The sequence below is a fragment of the Convolutriloba macropyga genome, unplaced genomic scaffold (assembly GCF_964194025.1).
Source record: "Convolutriloba macropyga unplaced genomic scaffold, txConMacr16.3 SCAFFOLD_2775, whole genome shotgun sequence".
Lineage (NCBI taxonomy): Eukaryota > Metazoa > Xenacoelomorpha > Acoela > Convolutidae > Convolutriloba > Convolutriloba macropyga.
The window spans coordinates 3,325-26,164 of record NW_027449321.1 but is presented as its reverse complement, the minus strand read 5'-3'; the positions used below and the strand labels follow the sequence as shown (position 1 = coordinate 26,164).

Sequence of the window (22,840 nt, the reverse complement as noted above, 5' to 3'; positions counted from 1 at the left end):
CTATGGTTAATCAAAAAGCTTAAACCAAGCTAAATATAACCACGAAACATTTCAATTTTTTTTGTAAATTTTACACTAGGATGCGACACCGTGTTTGCATAACCCCCCTCCTCCTAGTGACCTTCTTTAGAAGCCATAAAACCCAGTCTAACTATAGATGCCTTTAGAACTCTCCTGGACTTCAATTGGACTTATCCAAGACAATATCACAGTTTACGTGCATCCTACTCACATGCCGGTGTTTTCTGGAATTCAAGAATTCCCTTCAAATCCAGATACAAACAACATACGAATTCAGCCTCTGGAATATGGTCGCCAGTTTGACATTTGGGCTGTCCGTTTCAACTTTGGGAAAGCTTCTGAAAAGTCTGAAGTCTTAACCGAATCGCTCTATCCTCAGCAACCACACTCTTCTGAACTCTGTAAGAAACTTTCAGCTCATCCAAATTAATAAGCCGGTCAAGGACGGTCGAGGTGCTTTCAACCAGCATGCTGGTTTGGCCATTTTGAACCCGCACAAATGGGCCGGATGCGCCCTGGATGAAGTTCTCGTTCTAAATCACATATGAAAATACTCATCTTCTCGCCTCTTCGCTTATGAAATAACTATCAGACCCAATCTATTTTTCATCCAGACTCTGGCTTCGTCAAAGCTTTAGTGCAGTCATGTGCTGGTTCAAAAGTCCTTATGAATATACCTATATACTTATTGAGTAATCTAGACTTGAGCTCGTTCAAGTTTGTTCAAAATCGTGAAAAGACGATTATATATCAAAAAAGTTGCTTATGATTCAGACTTAAAAGCACCAAATGAGTGTAACTGTTCATAAAATTAATAGTGCTTGGATCTTTGAGGTGTCAGCACATTTTGTTTGTAAGGAATGCGCTGAAAAAACTTTTAGATTTATTGGGCATCAGTGACCCATGCGCAATGCGCGTCCGATATAATGCACCCAGGTTGAGGTCCCAGACGGAAGCAAGTATGTCCAGACCGAAGATGAACGCACGAGGGGGGCGTCGTGCGTTCCAAATTACATAGTCCGGAAACATCAAAAAACGCACGAAAGTCTGAACATGAACGCACGAAAGTCTGTCGAACGCACGAAAGTTTGGACATGAACTCACAAAAATCGGTTGAACGCACGAAAGTCTGGTGAACGCACCAAAGTCTGGACATGAACGCACGAAAGTCTGGTGAACGCACGAAAGTCTGGACATGAACGCACGAAAGTCTGGTGAACGCACGAAAGTCTGGTGGACGCACGAAAGTCTGGACATAGGCAACTTCCGTCTGGGACGGTCTGGACATAGGTACTTTCCGTCTGGGACGGTCTGGACATACTTGCTTCCGTCTGGGACCTCAGCCTGGGCAGTAAAGCACCAGCTGTAAAACAAACTAAGTTTCATTACTCTGGTCGAGGAGAGATCAATTTCTTGAAAGTGTCTTGAAAGAACCTTACTTTTTCTTACAGAAATTTGTGCCAGAACTTTTTCACATAACTATTTTTTGTTATGTTTCTACAAAATAATCTAATTTTTGAAGGATTCCTTTGAGAAAAACATTTGTTCGTCAGATTTGTCAAAGATAAATTTTTCATTGGCAGTTTCCTACAAGATACTTCATCTTGTGGGAATTCCCAAAAGATAGCAGTATTGCTGTCGTTGTTTGTTGACTTAGTGTATTCGCAGCTTGCGCGGACGGGCTTTGACCCCAATAACAATCTCTCTAACGTTGTCCGAACGTTTCTGCTTTTTTGGCTGTCGCATACGAGTTGCCATGAACAGTCTCTTTTTTTCTTTTAAAATATCGGCGATTAGTTTCCACATCAATTTTTGTCATATCGATTTTTGTTCAATCGGTTCTGCAAACCCGGTGTGCTTCTCTAATCGGTTTAGTGTTCTGCTCATTTTGTATAAAAAGGAATTTCGTATTTTTCAGTTTAACATTTGGCCCATTCGACGTATGCAGCGTTTACTTATGCAGTTAGTACTTCCAGCAGCATTAAATTAATTTCTCCATTATTCAGTACCAACGGAAAAAGTAGTGGTTAGAAAAAATTCTTGCCATTTCTTACCATCAGGAATTTTTACCATTTCTGTTCAGTTTTTTTTCAGTTTTTTCATTGACTGCATGATGTTGTTTCAAAGTACATATCAACACATATCAGGCAACACACTTATACTTTTTTATAAGCACCCAGTCCGGTTTCTACGTTTTTTTTCCTAATCATTCTTGGTTGAATACAAATCGGTAAAAAAAATGATTGTATTCACCTACCTCAGTTGATTCTATCACAAAACCTATACAACCTAGCTTTTCAGAATTTTTTTTTATCTATATCTCCAAAATGATGAGCCAATTACAATAAATTCTTTTCTAAATCAAAATAAAAAAGCTGACGTCTTATGATTGCTTCTTTTTTGTGTTGTTTCTCGAAGAAGAAGCCTATATTATCGGATAATCTTTTGCAGATCAACGCAGTTATTTCAGAAATACTAACATGGTTGCTACACAGATAGTACTCTATATATTTATATATTATATGGAACATAAATCATGTAAGTCTTTACCATGCGTTTTTAAGAGCAAATGATATTGCATCAATCTTATCTTTTTTATCAGAAAAAAAATTTGTCAAGATAATACAGATTTCAGAAAGATCACGAGAAGAGTGGCAAAAAATACATTTAGAAGATGTCTTTATTTGATAAATTTTTGACTATGTATTCATTCTTCATTCCCGCAATATACCTATTTTGAGATTTCAGTGGTTTCTCTTGACCAGAAAAAAAACTGGTTTCCTCGCAACAAGATGCTGTGAAAAAAAATCTTGTTCCGAAGAAAGAAAAATTAATTAAATTGATTAAATGCTCAAGTTTAAAGAGGAAGAAAATTTTTCACGTGAGCCTGGATAAAAGATAAAGAATCTACTGCAAATTAACATGACAGTATACAATATTTGACAACTAAGCAGATAAATCATTGACATTGACAAAAATTTGAAAGAGCATAAAAAAGAACTGATAAAAACCATATAAACTTTCAAACTGTGCTTTGTGTTTTTCGAATGAATTTGCAGGCTTTTCGTCAAAAAGTTGGCAACCTTAAAAATTAATTTTGCCACAAATGAAAAGTAGCAAAGCTTGAAATATGAATTAAAGTACAGCTGTCCCGGAAAACGATGTTTGAGTGTCCTAAAAAAAATTGCTGAATAGCACTTTGTCTGACGCAACTGTTCAGATTTTCTGACAGATTAGAACGAACGATATCCATTCCTCACTTAGATACTGTCAATATCTCACAATATGATAAATTTTCTGTCTTGAGCAGAGATTCAGAGGTAACGACCAAAAATTACCTGAGAATTTTTAAAAATATTGATGTAGATTTTAACCAGACCACTACTTCAGAAAAAATACAAACAAAAAAGGATATTAACAAATTGGAAGTTGACTTTACAAAGTTCATTTTACATTACAGAATTTTTTTTAAAAAATCGGAATAAGATTATGATTACTCATGCAGGAACAAACTCATCTCTGCCTGTTCAATGCTCAAGATCTTCATCATATTTTATAGAAATTTCGAAACGGATGTGTTGTCCCACAGCGAAAACGAAAAGTAAGTTCATAAAAAATCATTAAAAAGACAATGCAAAAACCCCCAAAAAATGCTTCGCACTTTGTCCAGAAAACCAAAAACTCGGAGCCCATTTTTTTTAAATTTGTAAAAGTAAAAGTGACTGCATCCAAAGCCACTTCAATTGTTATGTTTCAATGTCTGTCTCGATAGACAGAAATTGCCGGAACGTTTGAAGATACACAAAAACTTAAGAATAAGGAATTTTTTTACATTTTCTTAAAAGACAGAAATGAATTTTCCTCTACGTGCCTGACAATATTTGTTTTATTGTTCATTTTCTGGCCTTCAGTTGCTATGAAAATTGCTTTAACAAAAATTTGACAAGCATCTTGCATATAATATTGATCAGGTTTGTGCAAATGGATTTTATTTGCATGAACACACACACACACACACACAAGCACACACACACACACACACACACACACACACACACAAGCACACAATACATGCTTGCTTATTATCTAAAGCATTGGGTCCTGATTTCACATCTTTACAAAACAACAGAGCACTAGTTCATTTTATATCGCTGTTAAAAACCTACGACTATGGCAAGTTGAAAATTTGCTACACAAAAATGCTCTTGCACATGTAGGAATCCATTTTCTGGGCCAAAGATGATTGTTAATCTAATTAATTTTATATTGCCTGAAATTGTGGCTGAGTAAACAAAGGATAATATTCCGACAAAAGAAATATTGGCAGCTAAATGAGTGATTTAATTTTGTTACAAAAACTATCAATTTTGTTGATTTTTCCAGTTTTCCTATTCATGATGATATTTTAGCAGTAGAAATGCTGGATGTACACCTCCATCCAATCAGAGACTGAGAAGTCATTATTCTCTTTTATAGAGAGAGAACTCCACTGACTATTTCCAGTCTATTAGAGTAGTTGCACGATTTGTATACCTCTGACTCCGGTGTTAACCTTTTTATACATCGTTATAATTGAAGTATACCTTCAGTGATTTACCAAGTCAGTTAGTCTGAAAGATATAGGTAAGCCTACTTCACGCGCAGAATTAAGTAGCCCTAGCTCTTTATACATTAAGGCTGTAAACGGAGCTCACCTTGGGTCTACCGTAACTGGTGTGAGCAGTGAATTAACAAAATCTAACCGTAAAAAGAACTCAAACAAAACACACAACTCTCTCTTGAGATAGATACTTAGAAATATTTTTTTTAATCTGTTAGTTTTTCTCCATTTAAAACTTAGAAAAAAGGGGAATACAACCCCAACAAAAATAAAATACAAACTGGAAAAATGAACCACTACACTGTTCAAATTTCCTCTTATACAAACACACACTCTGAAGAACTACAATTAGCTTAGTTGTTCTTACACAACAGAACAAGCGTCTTCAACGTGACATTTTACCCTTTGAAGTTAAACATTATCAACACCAAGATGAATTAAGTTTATTTCTTAACTTAGCAAAACAACTCAAATATCACTATTTTGCAGCAGAGCAACAGCCTCTCCTTTATTTACCAGATAAAGCATCGCAAGTTTCACGTACTGCTTTTCCCTCTTATCTAATTGAAACTTATGGAGCTCAACTCTCAAAGGTTCGATGCTTTTTGCTTGTGATCCCCTCACAGACACATATATCTCTCTTATATATGACACCTTATTCAATTCAATATCAAACACACTATTTGAAATCCTTAACGGAGTATGGTCGGAGATACAACCCTTGGATAGAACGGATGTATTTCGAAAATCTTCTTCTGAATTTCTTAAAAGTCTCGCTTCCACAATTGATGCTGCCGCTCAACAATCGCGAAAAGAGAGCGTACACAAAATCGCTCGAAAAGCAATAGAAGTTTTTACACATCTTCCTTAAACATACATAAGTTCTCTAAAGACGCAGACTTACAGGAAGAAGAGATTCTCGATTGTTTTACACGTCTATCTTGGTACATACACAGATTTTGGAAAAGTCTCGTAAGACACATTTTTCCAGCTACAAAACTAATGGATGAGGCATACCCATAGTTAATACCTAGACTACCGGAAACACTACACTACATTTATGATCCAAACTGGTTCCAACAAATTTTTGTGAACATCACAGATGTACCGTCGGAAATTATACAAAAATTATCCATTAACCATAATAACATTGAAATTAAAAACTACAATGCAAAAAATCAACCATTTACATGTACAAACCTTCCAGAAAACACATATACCGCTCGGGAAGCATCATCAATAGAAAATATGGATACTATAATCTATGAAAATTTGGACACAACTTACAGACACTTGTATTAAGGAAACGGCAGGAACAGATTTTAAATATACATGCTTAGATGATGGCACACTTTTTTTCATCACACACAGTCAACACACTAATTGAACTTGAAGATAAGGGCCAAGCTAATCACCACAACAATAATTACAATAATGCCACTATTGATACCACTAATGACACAAATATCTATCAGAATCAACAATACAGACAGCCTGTGAATTCGACTGAATTAACACAAAATTCAGATCCTTTAAATTCAACTTTATCCACGTTGCCAAATATAAACACACCCTTACCACGTGTACAAAGACAAAATTTTGTACATTTTAACGCTGAACCTATTATACTAAATAATTCATTATTCCCAACCAACACTAACAAATAACCAAAATTTTCAAGTAACTCCACAACAATTAGTGAATTTAGTTAGACAAAATAACTCACAGAATAATCAGCAACCAACAAACGCCCCAACTCATTGTTTACAGGAGCCGTCTACACAAACACCGTCACCGGTAGTTCGCCGAAATGCACAAATGATGAATCTTTTTTTAGGAGGCTCAGTGCATATGCAACAGTCTCAAAGACCGTTTGATGGTACCGATCCTACTTATACAACAGAAGATTTTTTAAATGCTATCACAGCAAATATGGTAATGACTGCAGGCAATGATACAAACGGCCCTCATAGGGCCGGAACATCAAATTTACCACTTGAAATAAAAAAGAACTGGCAAGCGTTTTGCCGTGAATTTCAAAAAACATTCGATAATCAACAATCGCAAACACCAGCGAAACTTTTATTAGAAAGCATACCACGTGCTTCTGGTGAATAAAAACACTAGCACTTATAACTGAACAAATGACGCGAAAAGCATATGTTAATAACACTCCGGATATGCGTAATGCGCAAATGAATGACGCATTTGTCAAAACAATTGATCCACAATTAGCTCGAATAGCTCTAAAGAAATTGCAAACCACAAATCAACTGCATTGGAACCACAACCTTCATTCGCACAATTAGTTGAAAAAATACATCAAGAAGACATCACAAGAACACACATAGATAGAAATTAGCTTAGCACAATTTCCACCCTTTCTTCATAAATAAATAAATGACCTTTCTCTAGATGTTGATCATCTCACAGTAGATGATATACATATGATGGAACAAGATATTACACAAGGGATCAACGTAGTACCTTACAAATACTCAAAAGATCCAAATTTCAAAGGGATGCCATTCTTCCAAAACTTCTGTAAAAAACGATCACGATAAGGACACAGCATTTCCACTTGTCCTGACAAAGGTATACAAAAGCACTTTAGAAACCCAGTTTTCAGAAACAAACCTTTAATCAAGCAATGAAAGGTAACTAAAACCTTCCAAACAAACAAGTCACATCAAACAATTGGACTGGTAAACCACTACCATTTTCTTATCGCGCTAGAAGCAATAGTAGAGAACGACGTGATAACTCAAGACACCGAAGTCCAAATAAATCCTCACACATAAACTCTAAACCTTATTACGGCAATAGTACTTTTGAATCACCGAATAGAAACGGTTCACAATACCCAAGAACCTCTGATTATCAAAAAAACCTAATTATAACACAAACAACGCATATTCAAATAACTCTGGACCACAATCACCTTATTCTAATAGAGATGGAAATCGTTCGCGAAGACCATTCTCACGGTTTCCCCCCCCACCACTCCTAGAAAATGATTTTTTAAAATTCAGGCGCCACGATGAACGTACTAAATAATGATACTTGGGATGCAACTAAAGAATACCACAAATTACAACTCAAAGCATCAACATTTGTTCTCTCAGCAGCAAATAACTCTAAACTACAATCGAATGGCACAATCAAGCTTACCCTCTATCCTGATGTAATAGAAAATAGAATTCTTCGGAAACTTCTTTCATACTCAGTTTTCACGTATCAAACACAAAATTCAATATACTCGGAACAATTTTCTCAGAATAATATCTCAACTCGATTAAATGTTCATCTCATACACTACAGATCAAACACCATCACGAATTGAAATCACTAAAATTTTGACTCCTCAAAAAATCACCTCCATACTATTCACGGTTATTTCCTGTTATTGGTGATCAATCACTCTATTTCCAACTTTTCCATCACAGAAATATAACTTATTCTTTAACCGCATTTGAGCGCTAACACAAATATGCAAACGGCACTTTTCTCTCTGCATTTGACTTCTCAATTATACCACACCGTACAAACATGTTCTTCTCTAAAATGGACATTAATAATCCTTTCCTGAATACCCTTACCAATCATTTATCCAAAAAATAATACAAAACCCTTTAAACCATCCACTAACACTTGTAAAAGGACTAATTGGATATGCACAACAAGATATTTCACTCAATGATTTAAAAAATATATATCGCATTAATGAACTCACAGAATTCATGGATGCCTACATCTCAAAATACTTTACACACGGCACATCAGAAACACTTAAAACACTCTAAACCTCACTAAACAATAAGAAGGTGAAAAAAAATCACAACCAAAACGGTTTCATATACCATTTGACGTCTCAAAATTTACAGAATCCGATAGAGGGTTTCTCACAATGTTCAATTTCAAACACACAAAATCAACACAACCAAAGTTTGAAAAACTAGCACAACTTCTCACACAATTTAAACAATGTTACACTACGTCTGAATTCGATGTCTATTTTTAGCTAAAATTAAAGTAAAACTAAATCTACCTTTAAAAGCAACAGCCGTATTTAAGAAACAAAGAGCAACACGCATTCCTCTCCAATTGCAAGATCGAGTATAACACTTACTCGATATTTTAACACATTTTGCTATCGTAGCACCTGAGAACACAGATTCACTCACTAAAGGAAACACTTTTATTAATCCAGTAATTTTCCTCAAAAATGGAGAAACACTAAAAATTGTTTTTGATGCTTGCCAACTAAATACAATGATTGATGAAACAAAATGCAGCTGGCCCATAGATCCAATCCAAATAATACTCACACGAATTAAAGCACCACATTTTTCTATAGCTGATATGAACAACGCTTAGAACAAGATGCCGGTAGACAAACCGTCAAAAAGACTCACAAACTTGGTCATAGCAGGACAAACAACAATACTGCTTTAAACGATTTTTCTATGGAATTTCAATTGGCCCTGCAGCTTTTCCATCTTTTATGAGTAGTATTTTTAAACAACTGACTTGCAAAAATAAAATAATCACATATCTTGATGATGTTTTCATACAGGACACTACAACAGACACAATGTAACACTCGATCAATATCACAAAACTCTTAAAGATGAAAACCTCAGAGCCGTTCACCGCAGATAAATATTTCTTTTTCTTAGATTCAGTTAAATTTTTAGGACACCAAATTCAAAACAATCACATACACCCACTAAAATCTAAAAATGATGGGTATTTAAAATTACAACAAACACAAAAAAAGAAATCAAATCACGTGGGTTTTTCAATTTTACCTCAAAATATATCTATAATTTACAAGATTTTTTAAGACCTTTCTATCTCCAACTCCGAGATACCACAGATTTGAAATGTACTCCTGAACTCCAACAAACATTTGACAGATTTAAAAAAAACATACAGATAGAACTCTCCCTTTCACAACTCATAACTCAGAAAAACCTTTTTATATTCTATGTGATGCCTCTAACTATGGCATGGAGCTGCACTTCTCCAAAATATCAAATTGGAAAAAAGGAAGTAGTCTCAGCAAACTCTCGTTTATTTTCCGCCACTGAACTTCGACTCTCAACCACTCTTCGTTATGTTCTGCAATAATTTCTACACTTTCAGAATACGAATTTCTTATTCAAAGGTCACAACATCCTATTATTCTATACACTGACAACAAACCAATTCTATTTTTTGTTCACACAAAAGAACAAACCAAATCACAGAGTATAAAAATTTCAATTAATTCTGATGAAGTTTCAAAACTTACGCATAGTTTGGACGGAAGAGAAAAACCTTTCACTTCCAGATTTATTAAATCGCTCACTAACGACAACAACACAAGACAAACACCGTCTTAGAACAGTTGAAATCCCACATAACCAAAATACTCAACCTATACAGTGTCCTTACGCTGTATCAAAAGAGTATATTAACACAAAAATTACAAGCATTATTGTAGAATCACCACACTTTCCAATTTACTTACAACTCAAGGAAAATTATTTTAAAGTACAACTCGAAAATGATCTTTATTTTCCTGTTTCGTATCACGTATTTAAAAACAAGGCACAAATTTACAAATTTAAGAACAATTACAACAAAACAAAAAACAACAATTTAAACAAAACCACTCATTGTTAGAAACTTATCCTGTTGTACAACACGCGGATGTCACTTTAAATACAAATGAAACAGAACCATTTACACAATCTACTCAAAAAGTAAATTATGCAGAGTTAATAAAAACTATAACATTTCAACTTCCACCACTGGATGATCTCATACCTAAATCTCCAGCTACTTCTACACTATAACTACATTATAACTATAACTATATTATAATTATAAATACTAAAACTATAACTATAACTAAAACTACATAATAATTACTTCTACACCGAACAAACAGAAATGAATGATACACTTCTATGCGACGCACAACAACAAGACACGGTTATATGACAATTGCTCATTTGGAAAAAAAATATAAAAACCATCCCCCGTCCCTACACCAACTATCCGAGCAAACAAAGGATTATTACATTACTATCGACGTTTCCAAGACCTAAGCGTAAACGAAATAAATCATCACTTTTATTACATACAAGAAACCACTACAATAACAGAACAATAACATGCTACAATAACAGAAAATTATCATTTCCCCAACTTTAAAATATGGATAGCAAAACTTACACAAGTTTGCCTGAATTGCCAAACGAGCAAATCCATGTCAAACCTCCACAACAGCCATTTCCAGAAGTTTCACCGTACTTTAATCACCGTATATCAACGGACACAAAAGGCCTAATCTCTCCGTTTTTGGATGAAAATTCTGATGTCTATGTTATTGTAGACGCCTTCACCCTTCACCAAAAAATGATGCAGCAAATGCACTCACTGTGTTATTTGATCACTGGATTGTTAAACTCGGAATACCCGATATTTTGGTAACAGATAACGGAAACGAATACTTTAACAGAGAATACACACATTTTTGTCGTACTTATAATGTACAGATTAAACCACGAACGCCATACGCACCATGGTCAAATGGACTTGTTGAGAACAGTAATCGTCAACTAAAACATTTCTTTGCACAGATTTAGACTCACAATACGACACATGGTCACAAAAAGTAAAATCATTTCTTTTCGCTTTCAATTCACAAGTTAGAACCAATATGAATTTATCACCATATTCAATTGTATTTTGTCAAAAACCCAAAAAACCAACAATGTTTAACCTTTTTTCCACTACAGATAGCTTTGGAAATTGTAAACTTTCAACAAATTCACTCTGTATTTTTTTCCCAAACATACACACACTGACCAACTCTGTCATCATCCTCAAACTAAGAAATTACAGAAAAGAACCTTTGCAGAATGGCTTCTCAACCGGGAAAAGATACAGTCAGAACTTTATAATTAAGTTCACAATTATTTAAATCAGAATAAACTTTTACGCACGTTTATCAATCGCCGTTCCGGAACGGCGCAACCACTTAAAATCAACAGTTATGTTTTAATTGTAAATAAAGCCACACAAATCGGAATATCAAAAAAGATCCCACCACAAAAAATTGGACCTTATAAAATAATTGATACCCCCACACTGGTTACCTATAAATTAGAAGATTTCTCTGGTAAACAAATAACTCGTCATAGAAGTAATATTGTACCATATTGTCCGAAAGAACTCTTCGTTCAATAACAAATGGAGAAATATTTTTCGGACAATTCTTTGTTACGACTTCATCCCAAAAAAGCGAATATCACTAAGTCAAAATTTGCCTCATTTAGTCTCGAAAACCCAGACATATCATCCCATAATGAACCTCCCCCCTGCCACCTTGTAAATTGTCTGAAAAAACCAAAAATAACTCGGAAAACTACAATACAAAAGACACTCGTCTTCGAAGACAACCGATGAAAGATTATAGAGTATTTATACCACAATCAAAAATTTCGTCTTCACAGGCGAAGCATTCTTCATATATACATAAACCACTCTTCTTATGCACAAAAATCACTTCTCTCGCATTAGTTAGCCGAATAGAACTTGGCATAACACGCAAAATACCTAGTAAATACGAATCTAATAAAAGTAAAATTCCCTCGTTCTCTTATACGGGAGAGATAATTCAGATCGTTTTTTCACCCCTCTCCCCCCCCCCTAATACAATTACTTTACTGGGAAAATTAATCAAACACTTTAGTATAGTAAACAAAGAACATGGACTATCTTTCCACTTGCTACCCTAGCAGAACCACAAAAACCCCTCCATCAGGAAATCAAAGAAAGGGGATTACAGGCCATTCCCCACTAAAATAATAAAAATGAAATTGACTAAAAATTAAGTTAACAACCGACCCACGGCTCGGTCCGGGAAAAATTTCCTAATTTTTTTTATTTAACAAGATATGATTCGGTTCCTTTTTTACCAAAGAAGAAGTCGTGCTCAGGTAATATTATATCGTCTAATATAACTTTTCAGTTCACCTCTCTCTCACTCAACCTAGTTGCTTCTCTCTATTCTCATCTCTCTTGAATCTAAACTTCATCTACACTCTCTCTCTCTCTCTCTCACTCTATTAATAAACTTTTCTTTCTTCACTCTCCTAACTCTCTTTTCATTTTGCACCTAGAAAAAATCTTTTTTGTCTCTAAGTCTTTAATTCAACTTTCACTCTCTTCTCTTCTAAATCATAAGAACTGCCTCACAGTACAGTTTTTAGCCTTTAAAAACTACAGCTATCACAGCAAACGACTCAGCCCTCAGAAGTTTCAACCGAACTGCTAACACAAGCAACCACCTCAATTAATCTTCATACTTTCAGTCTCACAGCACTGAAAGTTAAGCCCAATCCTTATCGAAATCAGGTAGAAAAATACTTCACAACACAGACTTGAAGTACTATTTAAAAGAACACCATACGCTGACACTTTTAGATATATCCAAAACTTTGAAACATAAACAAATTCGTTTTCATGGCATTTTCTTTAACTTAGATCATCTAACGGGTTTTCTTTATTAAAACTTTAATAACGATTATATTGCTCTTTTTTGTCTTCCGATATTTCCACCTCAAGCAACACGTAAACTATCTGAACTTCTTTTTACAGACATTGTATACACTATTAATCTTGACGCTATCCCAGCCGCATACGAAATCAAATAAATTGAACAAATCCTAGGTTGGATGAACAATACCCACGCTTCGCAAAGCAACAGCTCACAAAGTGAACCTGAATATCCACACATTATTTTCTCGTTCGCTAGAAAAGATTATACTATTGCAGAATTGTTAACAATTTTCTCTGCTGATTTTTTAGAACTCATCTATCAACACAATGTCATCCCAGCAGAATCACCTTTCGCAGCAATCCCAGTTTGTATAGCTACTTTGAATTTACTCATAATTGTTGTTCCATCCTTCACTCATTGTAAAATCTATTATTGTAATTTATTGCCCCTTTCTGGGCCAGAGATTAACATCACAATTAATTGCGTCCTCTAGTCAACAATCAAACACTAACCCAAGTGCACCCCCGACTGCAAATCACCTAGTTGCTTATACAGTGAAACGACTAAACAATCGAACCCAAAAAAATCATCTTTTAAACTCTTTAAAAATTTTTTAAAAAATCACAAGCTCAAGAAACCGAAGAACACCACTACCCAGTCATTACTACTGCCGAATCTACCGATAGAGCTCGTCCTACTGGACACTCCCCCACTTTACCCCACAGTCCGTAATCCCATACCCACCAATCAAAGTCAAACGCAAATACACCAAACGCAAGCACAACAACAACACCAAATAAATACACAGACTTTATTGCCATACTCAGGCTTCGTTGCTAACACAACAATTCAACCACCAACTATTATACCTGCTCCACCACGAGCCCCGCAAACGGAATTAATTAATTACTCAAATACACCACAATTTTCTACTCAACTTTAAATTTTGCAAACACAGAAAAAACCATTAGCTCTGAAGTGCCACAGCCAATTCACACTGTTTCAAATATACACGATACCCCACAAGATATTAGTCTTATCTCAGACACCTCTTTTTCCGACCCACTTATTTCTCAATTTTTCGCACATACCGCATCACAAATTGCGAGTAATCCTTTTAATCCGCCACAAGGACCAGTAACTAACATTGAACGCCTACTCTTACAATCGCACAGGAATCACTCTTTTAATATAGTCAATTCATCGCCATCATTTCAAAGCTCCTTGCACTAAGTTTCCAAGGTACTCCACCTATAATCACACTAAGCTCAAATTCGCCTACACCAGATTTTGATCAACACTCTCATCACTGCATCGGAAAACAACCTGATACTACAAGAACTTATCCAGCTTTACCATTGAAACTTAACCCAAACTTGTTTTTCCCCCTTCCGTCCATTTTGGAGATCATAATAACGGTGAACAATTACATAATTGGGCTAAACAACGAATTTCAAAATCATACAAAATTACACCAGTACAAAAACAACGAACTCACGAATTACTTAAACAATGTAAAATTACATTTTCGGTCGAAATTGTAGTTGAACAAGATAATTTGATTTTCACCCACAAGCCCCAGCACCACCTATTTTTCGAGTAAAAACAAATCCATCACCCTTTATTTGCCAAGAGATACACTATAAATTTGACAGATACACGAAAAACAGAGCAGGATATTTTGTATTCTAAAATCCTCACTCTGGACTCTCTTACACGTGTCATTTACAAATCTAATCTTTTTGTTGTTAAATTTATTCATTTCCCATCCACTTCCAATAAAGCAACTTATTAAAGTTGATACACACAATATATGAACACCTAAATCAGGAGTACAAGACCTAATAGTCACACAATATGATTGCTCACCAAAGCATTTCAGAAATATGCAGTATTATAAGCTCAATAAGATTGGCGAATGTAAGATAAAACCAGCAGATTTTCAAATCCTCCCCGCTCAAGTACAAATATTCTCACAAAATCGAACACTTCAAGTACGCGCCTACGGCATACATGCGAAACTTAGCGACAAAGAAAGTTTTTGTCACAAACTCTCACTTAAAAGAGGCTTCAAGTTTGATCAGGATAATTGGTATGTTAACAATATGGAAAAATTTTTCTTTCCCACAGAAATTGAAGCTCGTAGAGAATTTGCACGGATTGGTCTCACAAATAAACATCACTACCACCCAAAAAATATACCATTGACTTAGTCGACGATTCACGTTGGCAAGCAAATATCGAAGCCGAACAAGGCCGTTTTCAACTCGATCGCTATAGACCTTTTGCTTTCCAACACGGAAACATTGTATATAATCCACGGGACCATTAGTGGATCCTAAGTGCCACAGATGATACTTGTGCAAATTTTCCAGATCAAAACATTGAACACGAATATCATGTCATCCATGAACTATGATGGTCACTTCAATTAACTAACATCACGCTTAGTTTTGACGTAAAATCAAAAAGCATTTATTATGGTAAAACCCGTATTCAATGCGACCTTGAAGGAAGCTACTGTCCTCCCAATCACGCCATTAAGGCAAAAGTTATTTGGTAACCCGACAATCACTGTCGTATTTTTGATGTTGGTAGATCATATGCACGCATGATTAAATTGCAAAAACGCGTTTTCATTAAAACACTAGAAAATAACGAAACTAACACTGGTCATATACACAATACACATATGTACTCTAGTTGTTTTCAAAAACAACTTTATGATCAATCTGCACTTTCTCATTTTGAATTTCTTACAAAAACACACTATAAATGTAACGAACATCGCCCCTATTTTGCAACACAATAACTAGACATTTTTATCTAATACCACGAAGGTTTTAACTTTATTACAGGCAAAGAATCAGCTGAATTTAAAGATGTGCACAAGACTCTTCCTAAAAAAGCACCTTCCCTTACACCGTATACCAAAGCAGATATCTGCAATGGATATGTCATTCCACAAGAATCACCTATTTATCGTAAATCTGCAAAAATGAACTTTTTAGAAAACAAAACTGAATTTTTGCTGTACATCCAAATGTACAAATTGATGCAAAACTTGACTCTATGCTTAGTAGAGTCTTATTAGAAATGGACCACACGAGTCTCTCTGTTTACAAAAATTTTGCGATTTAGATCGTGATCTCAAATAAACCGCATTCATCCTTTTAACGCAAAGTTTTCCACTTGTAGGATATGTTATCACAAGACAGCGACACACATTCGCTACACTTAAAAGCTCAAAAGTCATTTCATTTTTACAATTTAAAGTTGTCTCATTAGCTCTTTATGTATTGGAAAACCAACGCATTCCTATTTTTTTTACCAAAACAACTACAGTTTGTAGAACAAGTCACTGGTAAAACTTTTCTCTGGTCTATTAAAGCACCATTTAAATCAGAAAATTCTGATCAAAAAATGTCATTAGACGCGGATGGCAATGAGTCACACCGCGTTACACCTTATCCTGTTACAGCGCGTAAACCCAGTTAGAACTTGCACGCCTGACGAAGTTGAAAACCGCTTCACCCACGCGGACTTTACAGCACAACAACTCGGCATATATACTCAGCACGATTGGACTAGGTCAATAGATAAAATGAAATTCAACCAATTAGTATATGACGCTGCCGAGAAATTTGAAGTATCACAAGCTGTAAACTTTGCAGATTTTGCAAAACAGGCACAATTACAAGCACAATTCTCACAACTACAAATTGAGTATCACAACTATTTCAATTAATTCTCTATTAACGGAAAAGAATTTACACTTCGCCGTCTCGATTAGAGAGACTTAATCAGCGGCAACTATTTAAAAGAATCCCTTCTTGGAATCTTTGGATACCCTTGGTACGTATTAAAGAAAAAGTCATTATCTGGACAGTAATTAACTTTCTACAGTGTCTTTTTGGACTACTTCTTAGCGTATTTAATGCCTATAACCTTAAAGCACTTTTAGGTCCTAGTATCTCATTAGCTAAAAATCATCTCCTCGGGATTTTTTGTAGTATTTTCACAAACAATATTCCATGTACTTAAGTCTGATTCTTCACAATATAAACCACCATCATCGGAAAAACGACGAAAACACTCCGTAGACAGTAACCACTCTCAATTTGATTTGAATCTAGTACACAAAAAGTTTGAAAACTACTTCAAAAATTTTCTTCTAAAGTACAAAATAATTCAAATAAACACAAAACATCCACTCTCCTCACCTCTTTTTTCAAATTCTATGACCTACCAATCACATCACATAATAAACCGAATTTCAACTCTTTACAACTACATACATTTCAATCTAGCAAACGCACACGCTCACGAGGCATTTCGCTCTCTAAGGATTCTTTCGACAATGACCCTGATTATCAGGAAATTCCGTAAGAACTCCTTCTTAACCTACCTAGTACTCCTATATAACACTTTTTTGTTTTAGCGACTCGACAGCAGTCACTCCCTTAACACAGAAAGGAGGTTCACTAATCCCTCCAAATATGGACCCCACAGCGTATGACCTCATTATGCTGGAGGTCGAGGACATCCTGCCCTCAACTCTCACACCGTTGGTACCGCCTTACCCAGGACCAGAACCAGTGTGCGAGATGCAAACACCAGCCCTCTTCAGGATGGCTCAATCCTCGCCACAGCCTGAGTCTGTGGATATAGCAAACTATGCGCGGGTTAACCCACTGCCTTCACCCGCTACTTGTTCCTCTTCTTCAGGTGAACTCCACCTGTATATCGAGAGTGACACGAGTTCACCCTCGGTTCCTGTAGGGCCACCAAGCTCGTCACATGAGCTACTCCTTCAAGGCGGTAAATAGGCATCACAGCCACCTCCAACTTTTGGGACAGGTCAACATACAGTGACACACACATCACAAATACCAGTCCAGACTACGAGTATTTCTTCTTGGGCTGATGAAGTGGCTGTCGCGGAGCAATCAGGCCATTCCACGCTAGAATTGGTTGTTCGACACTGTACATACTCTGGAAGGATACATGGACCTCGACCATGCTCCCAACCACTGGTGTATCTACCAACAGTCATGCCCAAACCTTCCACACAACGACCACGTGCAACTTGATCACGGTATGGTCCAACGGTTCCACCTCTCCGTCCACAACCGTCTTTCCCATTGATAGACCAACGTCGACGGATAACTACCCGTGCACCGACCCATCACCCAGAAGATGCCCAAGAGCCCGAGCACACGAAATCTATCCTGTGCGCTCATCCCCAAACCAGGCTTCACAATCGCTTGCCAGACACACCGCAAGCCCTCCAAGAGGGAGGTGCCTCGAATTGCATGTATGGCAATACATTCAACCTCCTCTACACGGACTGGATAGTGGACAAATTGGACAATCGGGAACTGTCAGCAGAGGAGACACAGGTCCTCAACCACCTCCTTGCGTTGCAACACGACTGCAACGTCGACCTCTTCTGTCGTGCCCTTGCAGCTTGTCTGACACGAGACCAAGAATTTTTGGAACCCTTAAGGGATCCTGACAATCGGGCCCTTCACTTCGAAATCGAATTCCGAACGTAGGCCACAGCCCAGTGGTGGAATTACATAAATTCACGGCTTATAAAAAGTTTCAAAAAGATTTAAGATTATTCGTGGGTAAATTTTCCGTCCGTCTTTTAGTAAAGGTATCTTAACTTCGTTGAACAAAAGACAATTCGAGGCGTTTTCTAAGCGGTGAAATTATGTAAGTTCACCATTAAGTTAAGCGGTGAATTTATGTAATTTCATCGCATTCACCTCTTATCTTACATAATTTGGACAATTTTTTTTCAAAGCGTTGAATTTATGTAATTTCACCGCTAAATTCAGCGTAGGAATTATGTAATTTAACCGCTACCAGGCCATAAAGTTTTTTTCACCGCATTCATCGCCTGGTTTGTGTAATTTCAACGCATTAACCGCTTATCTTACAAAATTTTCCGCATTCACCGCTTATCTTACATAATTTTGCGTTGAATGGCGGTGACACCTCGACCCGGGTACTAAGTCGTACACAGTTTAAAGAAAGTTTAGAACAAAACGCTTAATTATTTTTTAATTGCGGAGACCAAAGGTCTTCTTTTTTTAGAGGAAGCAATTTTGCCAGCCTTGCTGGATAAAAGACGAGCTCGTATAGAAAACAATAAAGAAAAGAAAAACGCACTTGAAGGAAATATTTTATAATGGGACCTCACATACTTGTTTGTGGACTAAGAAGCCAAATGGTCAATAAGCGTTATAATTGATAAACATGCTCTTGAACACTTTTGATTTCTAATTTGGAGCTGATTGTTTCATATACAAACTTAAAAATCAAATTTTTGCCAAATTGGCCTCTTGTGGCTACTCTCCGCAAAGTACACGCAAATACTAAGAAAACTTCCAACATTTATTAACAGAAAATTGTTAAATTTTAGTCTTCAATACTACAACCCGCAAACTTCACATTTTCTGGACTGGTTATGGTTTCTATGGGAAAGCTCACGTCACAGTAAATACAACTGGAGACCCAACTTTCGACTGTCTGATGAACGTCTCGGACCCTGAGAAATTCGAGTGTGAAATTGATGCATCGGGTGAGACAGTCGATAAAAACAGTCGAAAATGCGCTTTTTAATTTTAGTCTACTTTTGCAAAAAAAAATTACCCAAAAACGGTAGCTACTAATTTGAAAATATACACTTTGATTATGTTGCAATTTAAAAAACTCAACCATGTTGAGGTCAATACTCAAATTGAGCTATGATCAGACCCACTCGAACGCACAGTTTTGTGTTGCCCGAACGAAAATACAGGGTCTGGACTGCAGTTTGAGCGCAAAATAGTCTGGACCATGGTCTGATTTAGGTCTGATCAGAGGTCAATTGGTCTGGAAGGTCTGGTTAGAAGTCACTTCCATCTGGAAGGTCTGCTCATGGATCAGTTTGGTCTGAAAGATCTGATGAGAGGCGGGTTTGAGCGCACTTGAGTCCGATCAGAGGCCATATCCAGCGCACTTTAGTCTGATCAGAGGCCATGTCGAGTACACTTGAGTCTGAGCAATTTTTTTGGCATTTTTTTCTTGTGAGTAGAGGTGTTAATGGCTCTGTCACGAGCCGAAAAAAAAGATATCTGTTTTGACCAGAGACTTATTTGGTGTCCCTTGCCTCCGATCAGAACGATCAGGACAAAAGGATCCGACCGCTAACAAGTGGTCGGTCCCTTTATAAAAGTGATAAGCGACTGTAGATTCAGACATATCTTATAAATAACTGTCAAACTACATCTATGGTGCCGGCGAACTTAAGCAATTGCATGCAAAGTTTTGAATTTAAAAATTTTGTAAAGCTTTTATTTAACAAAATCTTTTTCGATTTTGTATTGACTTTATTGAATTTTCTGCTGTAGACATCTTTTTAAGTATAGTCTCTGATCAGAAGTCAATTCGGTCTGGAAGCTCTGATTAGAGGACAGTTTGCTCCGCAGGGTCTGATTATAGTCTGTTTATATTCTGGACAACAGTCTGAATTTGAGTCTGATAATAAGCGCAGTATACTCTGGACCATAGTCTGGGTACCGCTTGATCACAAGTCATCTGGGTCTGTAAAATCTGATCAGGGGTCATTTTGTCTGAAAAGTTTGATCAGAGGTCATTCCAGTCTGGATAGTCTGATCATAGCTCAATTTGGGTTTGGAACTCATCTTGAGATTTTTTAAAATCGATTTAATTTGTCTGTTGATTGGTTATTTCCGCTTGCCAGTTCACTAAAACCTTTACTTTCAATCCTATTACACGACAGGGATTAAAACTTTATGTCGACAATCATTCGGCCATGTTGATAGTTGGTTCAAAAACCGACGTAGAGTTTTAAAAAGAAAGCAAATGCTGCCACAGCGTGTACTATGTAAAAATATGATTCAGTCAAAAATGCATTTTTTCATTTTTCAAATTTTGATTTGCAAATATTGAATTCCAAAACAAAGGAACCGCTATCATATTTTCATTCAAAAAAACACTTTTGGCAAAAAGTGAACATTCAAAGGGAAGTAATAGGTAACAAAGGAAACTAGCTAGCGCACGAAACACTAAGCTTTCTAACAAGAATTTTTCTAACACAAAAGTTTTCTAACAAAAAAACCATGATTTGTGCCACTTTCGTGTCTTTTTTTCTGAAAAATGTAAAAAGTTTGAGCTAAACAATAACAATATGATATGTATTATGTCATTTGACAGTAAAACTCATTGTTTGAAGAAAAACCAAAACACATATAACAATTTTTGACACACACACACACACAAACACACAACACAGAAACACACACACACACATACACACACACACACACACACACACACACACACACACACTTGACCATTAAAACTGTTCAACGATCAGAGAAACTGTTACACTGAAAAACTGAAACAGTTACATGAACAGAGGTTTATTTAAAAAATACTTCAGTTTTCAACACCTTGAAAAGGTAACATTTATTTAAATAAGAGTGATGCTTACATCTAATTTAGCATGTCTTTGAACTCTTAACTCAAACTGCTTTTAATTATACTATTGTTTAAGTCCAAAGAAAAAACAAGGTCTTGAATTAGAAATTAGAAACAGCACTTTTAATAGGAAAAAAAATAAGTGATCAAATCTTCGTTTCTTGACAAAATGGAGCAGGAAAAATTATACATTACCCACAACGTCTAACTTACTAGAAAATGATAATCTCATTTCACAGTAAAAATAAGATCCTCAATGATTTGTTAGCGAACATACTAAGCTAATATATTATTTCTTCAAAAATCATGGTAAGGCCATGTATGGCGTCTAGTTACTCATAGAAAAATCATATATGCTTTTTCGACGTTTAACCGAACGTCACTGTTTATGGTTTCCCGGTATTAATACAAGGATCCTTTATGACTTCTTGAAGATCATGAAAATTTCGTATATGAAGAAATGGAAATCTTTTGAAGATCATATTAAGATATAGTCTATAATTTCTATGATATCATCATGATCATAGTATGATTACTAAGAAACGTCGACTCGGGGATTCGAGATCTTTTTTGAATACCACATAACTTCAGTACTATTTTTCTGTGTTGTTTCATACTAAGTTTTGAGATTTGATACAGTTTAGCAATGTACCGATGCGCACTTGCTTGTTGTTGTTTTTTTTTCAAAGTAAAGTGTTGCTTAAGAAGTCATGATATTTTGCGGATTCATGGCGGAGGGGCGGGGGGCACTGTGGGAGGTGAACAGAAGAGAGGCAAAAATAAGTAACTGTTCTTTTGTATTTTAGCGCACAGTTTGAAATATTCAGCATTCTACGGAATTTCGACTGTGTTTGAGAGCAACGCAAAAAAAACAAGTCCTGCGGGTGCGAATTTGATAACTCCTCCTAAATATCCTTTCAGGTTAGTTAAGTGTATGAGCGCTCACTGCACTAAACGTGATGACAAAAAAATATTTTTCACCGCAAATCACCCTCACCATTGATCTATCGTTGGGGTGAAAGCGGTGATTTTTTTACGACTTTTTGGCGTTGAAAATTGTATATTCATCACATTCACCGGATTTCATGCCAACAAAATTTCCACACCTGGGTGCGAACCTGGGTGCGAACATTTCATTTGGATTTCATGCCTTCAGACCGACACAA

General features: G+C 36.1%; 1 protein-coding gene across 1 annotated transcript in view; it reads left to right on the top strand.

Annotated features, from left to right (window-relative positions):
* The window catches only part of LOC142354952 (uncharacterized), a gene marked incomplete at both ends in the record, with an annotated part of 28,444 nt that extends 5,849 nt beyond the window's left edge, over positions 1-22,595 (top strand). Inside the window, 3 exons of the mRNA XM_075407286.1 lie at positions 168-422; positions 19,612-19,770; positions 22,481-22,595. Coding sequence (XP_075263401.1) covers positions 168-422; positions 19,612-19,770; positions 22,481-22,595 — 529 coding nt within the window. The remainder of the gene's footprint in view (positions 1-167; positions 423-19,611; positions 19,771-22,480) is intronic.
* Positions 22,596-22,840: the final 245 nt, after the last annotated feature.